The 19,026-nt window shown below is 68.2% G+C and overlaps 1 protein-coding gene across 4 annotated transcripts; it reads right to left on the bottom strand.

The window, feature by feature from the left end:
• Positions 1-1,401: 1,401 nt before the first annotated feature.
• LOC125917093 (plexin-B3) lies at positions 1,402-17,809 on the bottom strand. 4 transcript variants are annotated; one of them, XM_049623358.1, is made up of 36 exons: positions 17,720-17,809; positions 16,183-16,289; positions 13,383-14,423; positions 12,811-12,990; positions 11,990-12,118; positions 11,807-11,907; positions 11,118-11,247; positions 10,759-10,915; positions 10,562-10,670; positions 10,358-10,472; positions 10,146-10,271; positions 9,956-10,072; positions 9,553-9,646; positions 9,300-9,469; positions 8,912-9,063; positions 8,553-8,658; positions 7,725-7,855; positions 7,291-7,467; positions 6,986-7,181; positions 6,606-6,845; positions 6,340-6,501; positions 6,108-6,259; positions 5,848-5,948; positions 5,539-5,762; positions 5,239-5,417; positions 4,880-4,946; positions 4,369-4,696; positions 4,136-4,239; positions 3,952-4,045; positions 3,444-3,622; positions 3,116-3,276; positions 2,742-2,889; positions 2,442-2,506; positions 2,278-2,353; positions 2,087-2,161; positions 1,402-1,776 (listed from the first exon to the last, which is right to left on the bottom strand). In XM_049623358.1, the coding sequence occupies exons 2-36, from the start codon at positions 16,240-16,242 to the stop codon at positions 1,672-1,674; spliced, it is 5,751 nt and encodes a 1,916-aa protein (XP_049479315.1). In that variant the 5' UTR covers positions 16,243-16,289; positions 17,720-17,809; the 3' UTR covers positions 1,402-1,671. The 4 variants fall into 4 exon arrangements, with proteins under 4 accessions (XP_049479315.1, XP_049479316.1, XP_049479314.1 ...); XM_049623359.1 differs by lacking the exon at positions 17,720-17,809 and adding an exon at positions 14,723-14,795 and having other exon boundaries at positions 16,183-16,268; XM_049623357.1 differs by lacking the exon at positions 17,720-17,809 and having other exon boundaries at positions 2,100-2,161; positions 16,183-16,334.
• Positions 17,810-19,026: the final 1,217 nt, after the last annotated feature.

The following is a 19,026-nucleotide window of genomic DNA, read 5'->3' as shown; positions in this document are numbered from 1 at the left end:
GGCGGTGCGGCCACGGGCCGCCCGGGAAAGCCTGGTCCCCGGGCCCAGCCACCCCCCGCCCCCGCCCTGCCCCAGGGGTGGCCGAGGGGGCCCACTGAGTGGGGACTGCCGGCAACCTGCTTCCCAGGCGGAGTCCCTGCGCTCCGGAGCTGGAGCCAGCTGAGGCGGGGCGGTGGACAGGACAGCCCAGTCCTCAGGTCGGGCGCTACTACACACCCCACATACCCTAGGGCGCCGTGACACTTTCCGAACATTCTCTGGCTTCCTGCTGGGCCTCTGGTAGCCTTGGCGAAGGAGGCCCTCCCCGTTCCCATGGGTGCCCTGTTCCCTGCCCGCTCTCAGTGGGGTTCCCGCTTTTCCTGTGGCTCATTGACCCCTTAGGCAGGCGCCCCCCTCTCCCCTGAATGTGGTGTCGCTGGGGATCCCGGATGATGGAATCAGGGGCATGAGCCGAAGGCAACTGGCGGCTCCCACCAGAGGTGCTGGGACGGTGTCGAAGCCCGGGAACCCACCTACTGAGGACCCCAGCCCTGACGCAGTGTGGTCTCCCCTCCAGCTCCTCAGCGCCCGGCCATCCCTGCCTTCCTCCCTGCGTCCACCAGCATGTGCCACGTGCCCACGTGGGGGGCACAGGGACCCATCTACCCTGGCCCTGCCCTCAGGGGTCCTCCTCCGGTGGGGCCCAGACAAGCCCCCAGCTCTAACAGGCCGGTGACAGAGGGACCTCCAGGTCAGGCAGAGCCCTCTGGAGCCTGTGACTTTGGGGCTGCATCCGAGGGACCAGACCAGGAAGAGTCGGTTGCCCAGCAAGGGGTGGGTGGGCAAGCTTCCAGGGCGGTGCAGGACCCGGCTGGGGTGAGGTCTGCAGCAGGATAGGCCGGGGGCCTCTTTGGCCACAGAGGGGTCGGGAGTGGGGAGAGGCAGGGAGGCCCTGGGCGGCCAAGGGTCCTCACGGAACCCGTGGGCGTTTGTGTGAGATCCTCGCAGAGGCTGACGGGCACTTTTGGTCTTTGGAAACATCACTCTGGCTGCTCCCAGGAGGGAGCGGAGGGGGCCGGTGTGGAGCGGGGAGGCCAGCTGGGGACTGTCGGACAGTCAGAAAGAAGCAGTGGGGGCTCGGCAGTGACCGTGGTGAGGCGAAGATGGGAGATGCTTGGTCCTGCTGTCCCTGGGCCAGGAACGAATTGGTAGGGGTAGGGTGGGGTGGCCGTAGGTGGGGGCGGGTGGGCCAAGGGAGGCGGTGAGGGGACAGAAGAGAGGAAGGCACGGGGGGGGGGGGGTGTGTGTGTGCCGGATGGCCCTTTTTCCTCGGGCAGAAGTCACAGCCGTGGGGCCGAGGGGAGGACCAAGAAGGGAGGCACTGAGTAAACTCTCACAGGGACAGGCACAGGCTGGGGTTTTTTCTAAAAAGATGTATTTCTATTTTATTTCCAGATGTGATTCTCCAGCAAGCAAATAAATATAGTGGGGGAGGCGGGGGAAAGAGGTAAGGATTACGATAAATTAGAAAGAAGCCGGGGTAGGGGAAGGAAGGGCGGGTGGTGGGAGAGGTGGCAGGGAGCCCCCTGGCGGGCACGACCCCCTTCCGCACCCTGCCGGCCCCTCCTCGGCTGCTGGCTCCATCCGGGCAGTGCTGCTCCTCTCCAGGCCGCTGGGCCTCAGGTGACCAGCTCACAGGTCCGTCACTTTGTTCTCCACCAGGGCTGCTACCTGCTGCAGGCGGCAGGCCAGCTGCATCTTCTGGCCCACGGGATCCTCCTCCAGGGCACCGATGATCTGCCAGGGCAGAAGAGGGTGCCCTGCCTGAGGCCTCCGTGCTCTGCCTGTTACCCAGGGCCGTGCCAGCCTGGGGGGGTCCAGCAGGAGCTGCCCCAGGCCTCCCCGAGGAATCTGGACAGAAGCCACGCTCCTTCCCCAACCTGGGCCCTCCCTCCCCCCTGCCCAGATTGGCCCAGACACCTGCTTCCACCGGCAGGGAGGATCCTCGGGGCCTGGCTCTGGGCTCTGGGGCCGTGCCCCCCCCCCCCCCCCCCCCCCCCCCCCGCCTCGAGCGCCCCTCCCCCCACTGGAGCGCGGCAGGCCTCACCTGGTCGTAATACCTGTGGATGTGGTTGTAGAGCTCTTGCAAAGCTTCCAGGCAGTGGGGGGCTGATGTGTAGTTCTGGGGGCGGCACGTGGAGGGGTGAGCCCTGGCCTGGACCTTAAACCCCAAACCTCCCCCCTCCACCCCGCCCCCACCCGAACATGGAGGAGTGAGCCCCCTGGGCTGCGCCTCACCCCGGAGAGCTCGGCCAGAGCCGAGTTCATCTCCTGATAGCTGGCCGGGGAGCTCTGGCGGATGTCGGAGTAGTATCTGGCAGGGGAGACACGGTTAGGCGCGGGCAGCCCCCCCCCCCCCCCCCCCCCCCCCCCCCCCCCCCCCGCCGTGGCCCGACACCTACCTCTCCACCATCTGCTTGTAGCGAGGGATCTCCCGGGCATACAGCAGTTTGTTCACTGGGGAGTCCTGCTCCGGGTAGGGGTGGGCCTGAGCGGGGAGGCGGGGGAGCTCCGGCCCTGTCACCCTGAATGCATCACCGGTGCCCCCCCCCCCCCCCCCGGGCCTCCCGGCCCGTTAGGCGCCACCACCCCACCCCCACCGCCAGGCCCATTCAGGGCTGGGTACTGAGCCTCCGTGGCGTGTGCCCTGAGCCTTTCCTCGTCACCCCTCTGGAAGCTACCAGGGCCGGCTCTGCCTTTACCCGGCCCACTTTATGCTCCGAGATAGTGCAGGAGTCGATGAAGGTTTGGGCGATGACCGCCAGGATGGCGTCCACGTTGTCTGACACGCGCACGTCAAAGATGAGCTGTGGGTTCTTCAGGGCGTTCACCCAGAATCGCAACAGCAGGCTGGGGACAAGGGTCGGCCACAGGCATCGTCAGCCCGGGCCTCGGACCAGAGTTCCGCAGGGAGCTGTCTTACGAGTCCGTGTCGGGGGCGGCCAGAAATCCAGGGTGCGTGACACCACACGTAGGTTCGCGTCCTGGCCCTGTGGACCCCACCCCGGGCAATGCCCTTATCCCTCTGGGACTCCATGTCTCGACCGCATGGGGGCGGGGACAGTAGGCGAGGCACCTGTTAGTCTTCCAGATGTGCAAGGTCTCCGGGTCCTCAATGCCATGCTTCTCTGCCAGCTCGTCCAGGAAGTCGAACAGGTACTTGACGGCTATGGGCACGGGCCTGTTCACGCTGAGGATGGCCTGGAACGTGTCGTCCACAAACTTCTGCAGCGTGCCCTAGAAGGCATGGGAGGGGCCGTGCGGGAGGCCGGGGCGGGCTCCGTCAGTGGGTGGGGCCCCTCTACCTCTCGGGACCACGCCCTCTCCACCGCCCAGTCAGGGCCCCGCTCCGGGAACCTTCCCAGCCTTGTGGCTCCTCCCCCCAGCTCCGCAGCCGCACCGACCTTCATGGAGAGCAGGCGGGTGAGGTAGATTTCTGGAATTGCCTTCGCGCGCGCCCGCTCCCGTTCTCGCTCTCTCAGGCTGCTGCGCCGGGCCTTAGCCCCTTCCGGCTCTTCGGTGGCTTTCACCAGGTGCCAGAGGTGGACCCCGCCCTCCTCGCCATCCTCCAGCATAGGGGTGTCTGAGGGCGCAGAAGCCCGGCCTCAGTCCTGTGCCCCTGCCTGCTCTCCCACACCACCGGCCGGGGATGCCCAGCCTGGGAAAAGAGAGGCAGAGAGGGTGGCAGCCGAGGGGCTCGCTCAGCCCAACACCCCGTTGTCCCAGAGCTCCCCAACCAGGACGAGCTGGCGCCCTCGTCTGCCCCAGGCCCTCGGCCCAGTCTAGAGCGTTCGCTTGCCCACTGGCGCGGTGTGGGGGACACCCAGGCAAGGCAGACGGCAAGCCCAGGGCTCCTGCCTGCCCACTTCAGCTCTGGGGCACAGATGGGCACATGGGGGCCGCGGGACTCACTCTCCCCCAAGAGGCAGCTCTGGGCCAGGCTCTGGGAGACGGCGCCTCCCTTGTGCAGCTGGGGGATGAGCCTCACTGTGGCTCCGTCTGGGACCTGGTGGGGCGATGAGCAGAGGCTGGGCTTCCTCCCTGGCTGATCCAGAGATGGGGGCCTGCCTCCCCCCAGCACCTGCCCGCCGGTTACCTTGTAGTGCTGTAGGGTGTTGAGTCTCTTCCAGTGGTTCTGGGTCACCGAGGTCAGGTCCTCATCTGACAGGGTCAGATGACCAGCGAGGCCCGAACGCCACTCTGGGGGCACGCGGGGAGGCCGATTAGCCTGCAGCCTGTCCCCCAAGCCTGCCATTTGAAGCAAGGCCCGGCTGAGCATCTACAGGTGGGAACAGGCCCATGCGGGGACGGGTGGGTGGGCTCTCTCACCGAGGTCCAGGGCGTGCACTGAGGGCCTTTGGGAGAAGGGGGTGCCCTTGTAGACTTGGTCCAACACCTTCTCTTTGACCTGGGTGATGGTGTCTGTGTCGAGCACCCGGGCAGGCACGCGCTGTGCCGCACCGCTCCCCGCGGCCCCGCCGGCCCTGGGGCCCACCAACACCATCAGCGTCAGGGGCCGGAAGTCCACATCCTCCCGAAGCAGGCGGCTGTCATTCAGGGTCCGTTTTGCCTTGCCGGTCACGGCGTCCACGGGGCCCTTGTCCACCTGGTACTGGATGGCCCGGAGGAGCATGTACAGCGGCTCACCGGCCACCTCCTGCAAGCATCGGGACAGGCCCGTGTCAGCTCCGAGGGGAGACGCCTCCGCCCCACGCCTTCCCCCTTTCCAAGCCCTCGTAGCCTGAGGCCCCGGGGGGAATTGGGGCCAGGTCCGCGAGGCCACACGCAGCAGCCCGCGCGTGAAGCGAGGGGATGAGGTGTCACCTGGGGCGCCTCTCACCTTCAGGAAGGCGTAGAGACAGATGGACAGCCAGTTGGTAAGCAGTTTCTCTACCATGGTCTCTGTCCTGGGGGGAGCAGGCCCCAGGTCAGAGGGGGTGGTGCTGCGGGGCCACCCCGTCCCCGGGCCGAGGTGGGTAAAGGAGGGAAGCCAGGGCTCTGCTGCCTGTCGGTCCCCTTTGCCCGGGCCCCCGGGAAGGATGCCCATCTACCTCCCTACCGGTGCCTTCTGTCCTGGCCTGCCTCCCGGGGGTTCCCGGCCCTGCCCGGCCCCAGGAAGGGGCAGGGCGGGCGGGTGGGCAGCTCAGCGGGGAGCCCCCCACCCCTGCTCCCGGGCCCTGTGGTCGGGCCAGAGCCAACCTGCGCAGCATGAGCTTGGGGTTCTTGTGCACGTAATGGGCGGCCAGGTCACTTAGCAGAGTCCTCATGATGTCAGTCAGGTACTCAAGCTTGCCGTGCAGCGCCAGAGACAGCAGAGAAGCCACGTGGCAGCGGTCCCGCTGGGAGAAGCCGGGCTGCTCCTCCAGGGTGTGGATGAGCTGCGGGGGGGGGGGTACTTAGGGGAGCCCCGCGTATTCTCCCACCTTTGTGCCCCCACCGGCTGCCCAGCCCCGCCGCACCCCCGCCCCCGGGCGCCCTGCCCAGCCACGTAGTCCTCACCGTGATGAGGAAGAGCTTGCTGTTGAGCAGATTGGAGAGCTGCGTCAGGCCCTGGCGCACGGGGGCGCGGCGGCCCTCTTCGCCAGGCCCCTCGGGTGCGGGCTGCAGTGGGCAGCCGCCGCGCCCTGGGAAGAAGACTCGCTCGGCATACGTGTGGTAGTCCAGGAAGGGGATCCCGCTGGCCTCCAGGTCGCTGCTGAGGTCGGTCATCTCGGTCATCAGGTCTGCGGGCCGGGAGTCACCCAGGCGTGGGCTCGGGCCCAGCCGGGCCCTCTGCCCACCACCCCCTCCCCACGGCCCCCACCCCACCTGTGAACTCCTTGCGGCACTGGTCACCCACGCCAATCTCCAGGTTCTCCAGCTGCACCAGAACCTTCTGATAGTCCCGCAGGGCCTGCTTGCTCTTGTGCCTGCAGCCCAGGGACCAGGTGTCAGCCTCGGGCCCGAGCCTGGCGGGGCCGAGGTCACCGAGCCAGGGTAGCCAGCTGCCTGGAGGCCTGCCAGGGGCAGGGGGCGCCTCTCCACCAGTGAAGGGGGAAGCTCGCTCAGGGGTTGCGGGGCGCTCTCACCTGTACATGAGGGTGAGGAGGAGTACAGCGGCAATGAGAACCGCCGCGCCCATGCCCAGGCCCACCTGGGCCTCCACAGGGAAGGCGGACAGAGGGGGCTCAGTCTCGTACTGGACGGGGCCCAGGGCCAGGCGCACGTTGCCCATCTGAACCTGGGGGGACGGGGCTCCTGAGTGCGGGCCTTCAGGGCTCCGCCCGCCCAGCCGCCTCGGCACCCGGAGCTCCGCCTCACCACGAACTGCGGCAGGCTACTGGAGCCGTTGGCGGGCTGGGGGGCCCGCGACGGCGGCTCGCAGTAGAGGTGGGTAAGCGTGAGGGTCTTCACCAGGCACTCGCCGTCACCGATGTGCACGCGCACCTCCTCCTTGCTGATCCCCAGGTTGAGGCCCTGGCCCTGGGAGACACACGGTGGGGGGGGGGGGGGGGGGGGGGCTCGAGCCAGGACAGCCAGCCTAGGCGCGCGCTTCCCGCACAGAGCCGGCTGGCAGAAGCCCTCACCTCCACGTCCAGGACGTTGCCCGGCTTGAGGCGGTAGGGGCGGGCGGGCTCCTCGCGGCTGAGGGGGGCCAGGCGGGGGTTGGGCTGGTACAGGAAGTCCTGGCCCCCGCTGGCGCTGGCGAAGTCTACGTGCACGTTGTCTAGGGTGAAAAAGACCCGCTGCGGGTGCGCCCCATCTGGCACGGCAGGGCTCTGGCACAGGAGGAGGCTGGACGAGTTGACGGAACAGACGGTGGAGCACTAGGAGGCAGCCGGGGGCAGGACCAGGTGGGGTGAGCTGGGGCTCCCTCGCTCGCTCCCCGGGGGCCAGGTGGACCCCGGGCCGCCGTCCTCCCTCCGCGGGCACGACCGGCCCCGCCGCCGGCCGGTGGGGCGCTCACCTGCAGCAGGCCTCCCTCGAGCTGGATACAAGCCTGGGGGGCTGCAGCGGGGGTCCCGCAGCTCCTCGTCGGGGTTGAGGACGGGGGCCGGGCCCCTGCGACCTGCATCTCCGCCGGGGCCTCCAGCCACACGGACAGCAGGGGCTGCCGCACCACGTCCAGGCCCGTGCCCCTGGCTCGGATCAGCCGCCCGCCCCTGTGCCGGGGCGGCAGTCAGCAGGGGCGGGGCGCGGGCGGGAGGCCCCGCCCCCGCCCCGCTTCCCCGGCCAGGTGCGGCGGCGACCCCGAGCGGACTGGGTCCTCACCCCCGGAAGCTGACGCTGGGCTCTGCCGCCACAAGCTGGGGGTTGGCGGTGTAGTGGAACGGGCTGGTGGGCAGCGTGCGCTGGGCGTGGCCAAACACCACTCGAACCACAGCTTCTCCTGGGCTGGCCTGGGCCATGGTGTGGCACACAATGGCCTCGGGACACACCGGCTCCCGGCTGCAGGGTGGGGAGGGGTCTGGCATCTTGCACTCTAGCCTGGGCCTGGCCACCCCACCAGAGACCCAACGTCGCCTCCCTCAGTGAGGGCACAGGGTACTAGGGATGGGCACAGTGGCCATTTCTGTTGCACTTTGATGGGGGCTTTTAGGGAGCCCTGACTCCACTGCCCCCAGTACATGAGGGGACAGTGAGGCCTGCAGAGAATGCCCCGAGCTGACAGCAGCCAGCTTGGGGCCAGGAGGAGAGACACTCACATAGGACAGGGTTGTCCACCCACAAAGACGCTGACGTTGCCTCCTGTCTGCAGGTGCTGCCCGTGGATGGTGAGCTGGGTACCCCCTGCCTGGGGGCCCCACTGGGGGCTCAGGCTCAGCAGGACGGGGTCCTGGGGGACAGAGCAGCCTGGGGCAGCCATGGCAGCCTGGCCTGGCACTCACCCACCTTGGCTCTGGTCCCCGAGGCACTTGTGCTTCGTCACCCGGGCCACCGCCCACCACACCCTCCTTCCGGAACCCCTGTGTCAGGGCTTCTGCAGCCCCGCGGCTCTCCTTCTAGCTGCCCTGCCCTCGGAGGGGGCTCTTCTCTCCTCGCTGCGTCTCTGCCCCTCGGGATGGCCTCCTCTGCCACGGCTTACACCTCCCAGCCCCCCCACCCCACCCCAGCTCTAAACCCTGAGATCCAATCACCACCTTTGGGCGCCGCAGAACTCCCGATACTAACTGGGCCCTGCTTCCCCCCGCTCCCGCCCTGGGCTTCCTGGCTTCAGAATTAGCCCCAGTGGGTGGCGGGGACTCAAGCTAGTGTCTGGAGGCGTCCCCGCTCTCCCTCACTCCCGAGCTGTGCCGGCAGGAAGCTCCAGTCCCTCACTGCCCTCTCCTCGGCACCGGGACAGATGCCACCACTGTCCTCGGCTCAGGGGCCTGAATGAACAGTCAGATCCGTGGCTTCGCTCCTGGACAAGTGGCGGCCCTTCGTGCGACCTCCCAGGCCAACTTTGAAAGCCTCACCTAGATGTCCATGCCCTCCGGCCCCTCCCTCCTACTGTCGTTCTGCTCGGGGACCACCCAGGCGTGGGCACTGACCTGGTAGGTGAAATGCTGGGTCGAGACGCCTGGTGGCCGATTCTTAATGGCCACTTGGACTGGCCCTGTGGTGCCGTTGGGAGCAGGGGATGTCACGCACACAATCCTGGGGAATGGAGACCCGGTGGCTGGTCAGGCCCTCGCTCAGCAGGAGCCGTGGGCCACTCACCGGCCACTGCCCAGGACCTGCGCCCTCTCGCTGCCAGCTCCCCTCTCCTTCCCTCCCCTGGCTCATCTTCCTTTGGCGCATCTGGCCCGGGCCCACGTTCCTTGGCTCCAGGCCTCCCTTCTCTGAGGGCCTCCCCGGGAGGGCATCCCTCCCCCGCCCCCCACCCCCCCGGGGGGCTAGGATGCCTCACCGGGCAGAGGTGCGGTAGAGGGAGGGCTCAGGGCTGCAGGGCCGGCCAGCCACATTCACGGCGTCTCGCACCTCAGCGAAGTCCCGGCCCAGGTCGGAGCCCCAGATGGTGAGGGCCAAGCCACCCTCGGGGGGCCCGGTCAGGGGCTCGATCTGCAGCAGGGAAGGGTGACGATGGAGTGTTCGGATCCCACCTCCGACCTGCAGTAGGGGTGCCCAGCCAGCTGACCAGCCTGAGGCAGGACAGAGCCGCTAGGGCTCGGGGGCCTGAGCGCAGGCTGGTCTGACCTGGGTGAGGTCAGGAGAGTGGAGAGCGCAGCAGGGCGGATGGGGAGGGGGTGGAAGGGTAGGCCGTGGGATGGGGGGCGGCAGAGGGGCTGGGGGCTCACTGCGTCGATGCTGGGCGTGGGACACAGCAGCTCCACGGCCCCGGGGGGGCATAGAGGACCGTAGCGACAGGCGGGCTGCCCGTGGCTGCACCACAGACAGCCCAGGCTTCCGTTGGCCGCCTGGCAGCGGCTGCAGTCGGGGTGGCCCACGGCACAGTCGTACAGGGTCACTAGGGAAGGCCAGGTGGTGCACTGAGGCGCATCCCGTCTGCCACGCGCCTTGTGCCACCCGCCCTGCCGTCCCCAAGCTCACCATGAAGAGTGTGGGCATTGTCCAGCCGTTGCCCCTTGCCCCGGGTGATATAGATGGGCACCGGGAGCTCCTGCTGGGCCATGGAGGGGTAGAACTGTGGGTGGAGGCTGGGGTCAGGCTGGGCCCGACTCAGGACGCCCCTGGCCCCCGTCTCCTCCAGGACCCTCCTCCCAGAATGGGTGCCTCGCTTCCGTGCCCACGTCTCCCGGCAGACTGCGAGCCTGGGGCAGAGGCTGTGGGTGCCATGTTCCCGCTGCACGCCCCGGGCCTACGCAGAGCAGGCAGCGGGATGGCGACAGGACACCGATGGCCCGGAAGGGTCTGCGAGGCAAGGGCCGTGCGGGGCCCCCGAGGGCTACAGAAAGTGTGTGGTGGCAGGTGAGGCTGTGGGGCGGCCACACACCTGCTGGGCCTGGCAGTAGATGAGGCCCACGTCCCCGGCCGTCTCTTCCAGAGAGGCCGGCAGCCTTCGAAGTTCTCCGGGCAGCTCCAGCCAGCAGTGGTACGAGGCGGGCAGGCTCTGGGAGGGGACGTCGTCAGGACCCTGGACACGGTCAGCCACCCCACCCCCACCGTCCCCATCCCCCACTCACTCCGAAATGCTGAAGGTTCCGCACGCGCAGGGCCAAACGGCTCTCCCAACCGACAGGCACCAGGAGGGGACCCGCTGGGCCCTCCACCCGGGGACAGGCCCCTGGGCCACGCACCCGGACATCCGCCTGCGGAAAGGAGACCCTTTAGCCCTTCGGAAGTTGAGGGGCCCGGGCAGGGCATAGCGTGGGTCGGGGGGGCTGGGCCCACCCACCTCCTGGGCGCTGTAGACGGTCACCTCCCCCTCTGGGCAGTGCTCCCCGTACACACAGCGGCTGCTCCGTGGGCACCAGTGGCACCGCCAGAGGCTGCCCACACAAGCGCGGCACCTGGAGGGGCGGGGGGGGGGCGGTGGCTGCTCAGGCTGGGCTCTGTCGGGGGCTGCCACCCCTGCCCAGCAGCCAGGCCCAGCACTCACGGAGCGGCCGCCTCCAAGGCCTGGACGGCGCTGCAGTCGTAGAAGGAGAAGTTGGTGGCGGCCACGGCCACGTCCTCAAACATCAAAGCCAGGGGCAAGGTGACGTGGTCTGGGAGGGGATGGTGGTAGGTCATGCGGCTCCTGCCCCTGCAGCTCTCGCCCCGGTCTCCAACCTCCCCGCCCCAGGGGCCCCTCACCTGTGCCTGGAGGGTTCAGAGGCAGCTGATCTTGGGGAGGAGTGATGCAGGCTACGTGGGGCCCTTCCACGTGAGCCAAACTGTCGTAGTCCCCAAAGGCGCAATGGAAGTATTCATCCATGGCCAGGGTGGGCAGCCGAGGGACAGACAAGGTGACCTGGGACACACGCAAGGAAAACAGAGCAGGCAGGGGCTTCTCGTTGGGGGGGGGGTGTCTCAGGAAAGGAGATGCTGCTAGGGCAGAGCAGGGGTGAGGGCGGAGCGGGGTGGGAGCAGAGACAGCAGGACAGGAGGCCGGGGAGGCCTGGGGGCAGCCCCCCACCCCCACCCCCGCAGGCAGCTAGCGGCGGGCATCTTACCACGCCCTGCTCCTGGCGCGGGCGGTGGGCCGGCAGCAAGGTCTGCACATGCGGGCAGTGGCTGTCCTCGTAGCTCCACAGCCACTGGTTGGCCTGGGCTGCTCGGTCGCATTGGCCCTTGCGGGTACACCTGTGGGACAGGGGCCCGTTGGCCCGCCACGTGGGTCTCAGGGGGAGTGAAAGGGACTACGCTCAAGAGGAAGGGGCCAAGGGGGCGCCCGGGTGTCTCAGTCACTTGAGTGTCCGACTTCGGCTCAGGTCATGATCTCGCGTTTCATGGGTTCGAGCCCCGCGTCGGGCCCTGTGCCGACAGCTCGGAGCCTGGAGCCTGCTTCGGGTTCTGGGTCTCCCTCGCTCTCTGCCCCTGCCCTGCTCGTTCTCCATCTGTCTCCCTCCCTCCCTCCCTGTCTCTCAAAAATAAATGAAACGTTAAAAAAAAAAATATATATATATATATATATAACATTAAAAAAAAAAAAAAGAGGAAGGGGCCAAGCAGACAGGGCTTCCCGGTCAGTGTGCAGGCTTTGGGGGCCACTGCCGCACGGGGAAGGCTTGCCCCCCGGCGGAGGCCTGGCTGGGGGCGGGGCTGGCAAAGGAGGAGGAAGCAGGCTGGGCCTCCAGGGGCAGGGTGGAGGCAGTGCCCCTGGGGCGCCCTCGGGCACACACCACCTGTCAGCCACGCTCACCTGCCCTGGAGGACGCACCAGCCACACAGCGGGTCCCGGGCCTGGAGGCAGCTGGCACAGTCAGGGAACTGGGGGCACGCTGCCACGGGCACCCGGTCCACCTGCGGGGGCGGCAAGGGCCAGGGGCGGTGGGTGCGGGGACTCGGGGTGCGTGTGCCCTCCCTGCCCCGGGACAAGCCTCACCCGCTGGGCAGTCAGGACGTAGAGGTGGCTGCCCCCGCCGTCCACCAGCAGGTCTGGGCTGATAGCTGAGCCCAGAAGCCCCACTTGCTGGGAGTGGTACACCTGGCCTCGGGAGCCATTGACAAAGACCTGGAGGGACGACAAGGCCTGCTCCTGAGATGGCCACGGGCCGGCCACCCAGGGCACGTGCTCTCCTCTCGGTTGGGGCTCCCAGGAGGCACCCTTTCCCGTAGAGCCGGCTCTTCTTCCTGCCAGACCGGGGTGGCCGGGCCATGGGCCGTGTGTGGGAGTGGGGCGGGTCCACGGGCGCCCTGTTCTGCCGGCATCACCTCCCTCTTTGGGCATCACCCGGCCACCCCGGCTAAGGGCCTTGGGAGCCAGGGGCAGGAGGGCAGCTGCAGGGAGGTGAGCAGGTCACGAGGAGGCCAGAGTCTGCCTCGCAGAGACCTCCGGGGCCAGGCTGACTCTGGGGACCGGGCACTGCCCACCCCATTCCCGTGGCAATCCTGCCCGCCTTGACCGCTGGCTCCCGCTACGATCTGGAGCAACGGGGACTGCCCAGGAGGTTCCTGGGAAGTCGTCCCAAGTCACGCACCTAGGCGTCCCAGGAGGCGGCACCCAGCCAGCCATCAGTGTGTGGCGTGGCCTTCCGACCTGCCAGCGGGACGCGGCCCGAGAGGCATGAGGGACCTGGGGCTTCCCCGAGCAGGGCAGGGGCACCCCCAGTCAAGCCAGCGAGGCCAGGCCTTGCCGGGCAGCGTGGAGGCCTTTGGCGCCCAGGGCCCAGGGCTCAGGTAGCCCCTCCTCCGTCAGGGCCTCACCTTATGCAGCTGCCCCTGGGTGTCCCCCAGGACAGCTATCGTGTGCCCATCTGCCTGGAGGCCTGTCACGGCGCTGATGGGCTGCCGGAGCTGCAGCAGCGGCCTGGCCTCCAGGGGCTGGCGGCCAGCAATGGGGCTGGGCGTGTGCTCGTCACCGCAGGGGTATGACTCGGGGGAGTCCTGGGTGGACAGGGAGGGGATCAGATTCCTGGAAGAGGCAGGAAGTGCCTTACCCCGGGCCCAGAGCTAGTCAAGGCTGGAGGGCGAGGCCAGGGAACCCTGGGGGACCCGGGACAGAGTGGTCAGGCCCCCTGCCCCGTGTCAGGACAAGCTCACACAGCAGAGGGACACAGGCCAAGAGCAGCTAGGAGCCCGGCCCTCCTGGACATCCTCTAAGCGGCTGGTTGTCACCTGACAGCATCCAGCCACCCACAGCCTGGGACTACGCGTGGCGGTCCCCGCCTTGGGCCGAGAGACACCGCGGAGCGACAGGGACGGAGAGGCAGGCCAGGCAAGACGGGGCCGCCTCACGAAGGCGGCACACGAAGCCCGCGGTGACAAGGGGCACTCACGGGGGGCAGGGCGACGCAGCGAGACGTGACTCCATACTCCACGGAGGCCTCCTCCGTGCCGCTGGGGCCCCGGCCACCCGCCGTGTAGCAAAGGCGCCGGGCCCGGTCCATGCTCCCGTCCAGCTCAGACAGGGGAAAGGCGCACAGGGCCGCCTGCGCCCCGCTGGGGCCTGCGGCAAATGCCCCCAGCAAGGTGGTCGGGGCGAGGAAGGCAGCCTGGATGAGGCCCTGGCCCTGGCAGGTGAGGGGCACCTCCACGTAGGAGTAAAGGTTGGCATCCCCGAGACAGAGCCGGGCCACGTAGGAGCGGTACTCGGCCTGCGCCCGTGCGCCCCGGCGGCGGAAGACGAAGTAGGCGGAGCGGGCGTTGGCAAAGGCCCCCACGTAGCTGTTGTTGTAGTCCGAGAAGTCGCCCACCACCAGGCGGCCCAGGCCCTCGCTGGAGAAGGGCTGCGGCCCGGCCAGCTGGCGCACGGTCAGGGGCGGCACCCCTCCCGACAGCTTGCCCGCCAGGCCTCTGGCCACCAGCAGGAGGTCCCGGCCTGGCGTAGGCACCACCAGGCCCACCGTGGCCACCCCCGGGGCGTTGGCGGCCACGAACTGCCCGTCGCCAGGGTCCTCGGCCTGGTACAGCACCTGGGCCACATCGTCAAGGCGCCGCTTCTCACACACGCCCTGCCGCACCTGCCCGCAGGCCACGAGCTCCCCGGCCCGGCCGCTCACCAGCAGCAGCTGGTTGGCGTTGTCGGTGAGCCGGGCCTGCGGGCAGTCCGCCGGGTCACGGAAGGGCACGCAGTCGGGACTGTCGAACACAGGGCCGGTGACAGCCACGGCCTCCAGCTGCAGCTCGGGGCTGAGCTGGAAGAGGCGGTTCACGGCACCCACATAGAGGGTGCCGCGGCCAGGGGCCAGGGCCAAGTGGTTGAAGGTGGTGTTGGGTGCGGAGAAGTGACGGGCCTCGGCCAGGGGCGGCGGCGGGCACAGCAGCAGCACGAGCAGGAGGTGGGGCCCAAGGGGAGGCCGGGGAGCCATCACAGGTACCTGGGGGGAGAGCGGAGCCAAGCGAGGCCTGGTGGGGGGGGGGGGGGGGGGAGAGCACCAGCCTCCACACCCCACGCCCGCACGCACATGTCAGGGCAGCGAAAGACACCGACGAAGAGGGGTGGAGAGAGCACCAGAGGAAGAGGAGGATCCAGAAGGGAGACAGATAGGAAGGGAGGCAGAGGACAGAGAGAGAGACAGAGGGAGACAGGGAGAAAAGGGGCAGAGAGAGAGACAGAGAGAGGCACAGAGACAGTATCCATGAGATGGGGAGAGGGTGGGCTGGGGGGCACACACACGTGTGCCCGAGGAAAGAATTTCTCTCATCTCCTACGTCTTAAGCATCTACATTGTTGAAGGACGGGGCGGGTCCTGAAAAGGCACAAGAACAAAACAGAAGGACTCTGAGCCACGGAGGGGCAGTGAGAGAGGGGAAAGGGCGGGAGAGGAGGGAGGGGCAGGGGAGAAGCGGGAGGTGCTGATGGGGAGACACCAGGGGAGGCAGAGAGGCTGCGGCAGCCAGGCAAGCGGGAAGGGGAGGGAAAGACAAGGAAGAGGACAGGGACGTAGAACAAAGGCTGGTGGCAGTTGTCAGCCTGGGGGCAAGGGGAGCCGGGCCACCATGCAAGGTGGGGGACAGCCACAGCACGAGAGAGACGGCGACGGCGTGGAGAGAAACCTCGCCCTGGGCAGGCAGGGCCAGATGTAAAGAGGGACCCTCTCCAGGGTGCCTGGGTGGCTCAGCCAGCTGAGCGTCCGACTTTGGCTCAGGTCGCGATCTCGAGGTTTGCGGGTTCGAGCCCCGCGTCGGGCTCTGCGCTGACAGCTCGGAGCCTGGAGCCTGCCTCAGATTCTGAGTCTCCCTCTCTGTCTCTCTGTCCCTTTCCCGATCACGTGGCAATGGAGGCAGGGCAGAGGAGAGGGCTGGGAGGGGGTCAGAGTGGGGACTGGGGGACACCTGGGAGCCAGCCAGAGTGGGCACTTGGGGAGGCCGTGGGGAAGCACCGAGAGACGACACCGGGTGCAGGGGTAGAGCGGGGGCCCCAGCCCCGGGGTGCTGACGTGCAGGCGTGAGAGAGAGAGAGAGAGAGACAGAGAGAGAGAGAGAGAGAAGGGTGAGCCTGCCTGAGGAGAGGGCACTCAGGGGCGAAGCCAGGCCTGGGCACCCCCACCCCCACCCATGTGGAGCCATTCGGAGCTCACGCTAAAGCTATCTCCCTTGGGCCTGTGGGGGCCCCGAGCCTCCAGAGGAGGCCGCCCCGCGTCCTGGCCCCTGCTCCACAACCTCGGGTCCCCACGGCTGCCAGGTGACGAGGCGACAGGAAGTGCCGGCTCACCACGCAGAGCCCCTGGGCGCAGAGCCGCAGAGAAGGGGACAGAGTCCAGGTCCTAAGTTGGGCTGGGGTCCTGCGCAGCTGGGCATGGCCCGCTGTCCCTGGGTGCCCTGCGGCTTGGCGGTGGAGACGCCAGCCCGGGCCCCGGCGGGTGTGCCGGCTGGAGGCAGAGCCCCGAGGAAGGCCCCGGAGCCCCTTATCTCAGGGACACAGACAGGAAGGCCAGGCCCGGCCTGGGGACAGGGGCATTTCCTGTGGACCCGGGATCTCGGCGGCCAGGCCCGGGCTGTGTGGGTGAGGGGAACAGACGTGGTGCACGGGAGCCCCGCGCCCGGGCTCCCCTGGACCACTGTGCCTGCCCTGCCTCGCACCCCCGCCCCCCACCCCTGGCACCACGTCTGTGGACGGGGGACCCAGGCGCTTACCGCCTCGAAGGGGAGCGACAGAGGGGTCTCCTGGGCAGCGTGGCGCCGAGGGAGGCCCATCTCCTCAGTTCGGCCGGCCCAGGGCGGCGGCGACGGGCACAAGGCGGCTGTGGGGGGCATTGTCCTGAGTGGGAGGGAGACACTGGAGCCTCGGCCCCGGGGGAGGAGGGAGGCCAGGGGGGCCAAGGGCCCGGCGGCTGGGCTCCACCGCAGCTGGCAGCTTTGTGAATAGTGGCCGGGCCAAGGCAGCCCTGCCTCCACCCCAACAATGTCCCCTCTGTCCGCGGGCCCGGGCCAGGGACTCACTGTCTGGTGCTCTCACCCCCACCCGGGCTGTTCGGGCTGGGGGGCTCCCCGCCACGCCCCACCCCCAGAGAGACACCCCCCGGGACCTGGGGACAAAGGACAGGGTTTCTTCGAGCCAGCAAAATGAGACCCACACGGCCGGCCCCGGCCCACTCCCGCCCCGTGCCAGCCAGCGTGCGCCTCTGTGTCCCGCCCCCCGGGTCCCTGTGAAGGGCACAGGGTAGGCCACTGGGCCCCCACGGGAAGGTCAGGGCGCTGAGCCCCTGCGATGCCAGCCTCAGCCTTGGTAGCCTTGGTGCCCGGTCGAAGTGCCAGTCCTGGCCCTCAATGCCTGCCTTTGTCCAGGCTGGGGGCCGGGAGATGCTGACAAAGGCAGCCCGTCCAGGAGACCTTGCACCCCCCCCACCCCCTTGGCCCGGAATAAGACTGTCCAGAGAGCAAGCGACCTGTGTCCATCCAGCCCCGCCCCGGGGGACTGGGAAAGTCGTGCCAGGTGCAGCATGATGGTAGGGGGCGGTGCCCGTGGGGGGGGTGCTGTGTGGGGGGGTGCTGAGGCAGAGAGGATGCGCACGAGGGGGCGGGGGCATGGCCCCCAGGAACCCAGTACTTAGCCTCAGTCGTGGCAACTGGTTTCCCTCGCCCGGGAAACACGGGCCCGAGATGGGCCTAGAGGTCCCCTCTGTGTGTGGGGCGCAGGAGGGGGTGGGAAGGGAGTGGCGACCGGCAGCTGGCTCTCTGGCCAACCTCACAGGGCACCGTCTGCATCCCAGGCTGGCAGAGCAGGGGTCCTGGGATGTGGCGCGGGGGCAGGTGCACGCGGGGTGGGGTGACCACTTTCTCCACTGTGCACCACAGCAGCAGCTTCGGGGCAAGGTGGTGGCAGCGGGGCTCACTGCCACCCGGTCGGGCCGGTTGGGTGGCTGTGGGGGTGGGGAGCCAGGCGGGCCTCCTCTCTACCCTGCCCCCTGCCCCCAACCCCGCCAGCTTTCCCATTTGGGGGGTAGAAGCCTGGGGTCCCGCTTCCCAGCTCCAGGGCGCCCCCCTCAGGGGGTGCCGTGCCCCTAAGGCCTCAGGAGGTGTTGGATCGGGGCGCCTGATGGCCTTTGCCCTCTCCGGCGAGCGGGCCCTGCAGACCCCCGGCTTCTCCCAGACCCAGCACGCCCCAAGGCAGCACCCCACGACCCAACGTCCCTTGCACCCCGCGTCCTCGCCAGCCCCAGTTCCTGCCTACCTGGGTGGGCCGCTGGCAGGGGTTGAAGAGCAGCTGGCAGTGCCCGAAGTGCGTCCCCAGCACAGCCCTGGCCTCCCTCCCCACAACGCAATCGCGCCCAACCCCACTTCTGGCGGGGCCTGCCTGGGCCGCCCGGCCCCTCCCCGCCCGCCCCTGTGCCTGCCGGTGCAGGGCAGGGCGTTGCTGCCCTCTGCTGGCCTCGGTGGGCACCTGGCTGGAGCAGGTGAGAGCGGGCAGTGCCCTCCCGTTGGGTGGGCAGGCAGGTATTCCGTAGCGCCTACCAGGTGCCGGTCTTGGGCCTCACAGTTCAGAGACAAAGCCCACTGCCACCTGATCCAAGGGTGTCTGTCCCGGGCCTGGGGGGGGGGCAGAACTACGTGCCCACCGATGAGGCTCCACTGCTGGAACAGCTCATCTCTGGAGGACACCTCGTGTGGGAGGGAGAGGAGGCAAGTCTACGGGGGCTCAGGGCATCAGGGAGAGCTTCACAGAGGAAGTGAGATTTAAGCTGACCTTGAACCACACATTTCTGCTACTTCTGATGTCCTCCTGACCATCAGGGCCGCTCTAAGTGTTCTGCGTGTGTGAACTCATTCACCCCTTACCATGACCCCAGAAGGGGTACCCTGATTTTCTACAGTTCACAGGTGGGGAAACTGAGGCATGAGAGGTTAGGAAACTTGCACAAAGTTGCAGGGCTAGTTAATGGCAAGGCTAAGAGTCAACTGTAGGGCCCCTGCACTTAACCAGCAGGCCACGTGGCCCTGAACTATGAACCGAGGCAGGCATTGGGCAGCAGGGGAGATGGGGACTGCCCGATGCCAGGCCTGCAGGTGACATAGGCGCACGTGCCTCCCCGTGCCTGGAGCACAGTTTTCGTCGAACGGGATGCAGAGGTCAGCCAATCAGGGAGAACTTGGACTTACGGCAAAAGTCACCATGACCTTGTAAACAGCTCGGAATTTGGACAAGTGTAAGCTGGTGGCCCTGGGTGGAGGGCGTGGGAGAATGTGGACCAGTGGGGGCCATGGGCACGTGGAGAGGTGGGTATGCTCCAGATGTGCCGGAGGGGGCAGAATCCTGGAGACCTGGTGTTCCATGGGGTGTAGGCAGTGCGGGCAGGAGAATCCGGGGGACCCCTGGGCCCTTTCTGCGGGAAAGTGGCTCCCTGCAGGGCAGAGGTGCGGGTGGAGGGGTGGGCGGTGCAGGGTAGGACGAGAGGACTGAAGGGCCTATGAGGTGAGAGATGGCCGAAGGAGTTGTTGGGGTGTTAGTGTGAGAAGCTCGGCTCAAGGGGACTGGGGCAC

Source organism: Panthera uncia, unplaced genomic scaffold (assembly GCF_023721935.1).
Source record: "Panthera uncia isolate 11264 unplaced genomic scaffold, Puncia_PCG_1.0 HiC_scaffold_1468, whole genome shotgun sequence".
NCBI lineage: Eukaryota > Metazoa > Chordata > Mammalia > Carnivora > Felidae > Panthera > Panthera uncia.
Note: the sequence above shows the minus strand (reverse complement) of the source record. Positions and strands in the feature narration are given on the sequence as shown.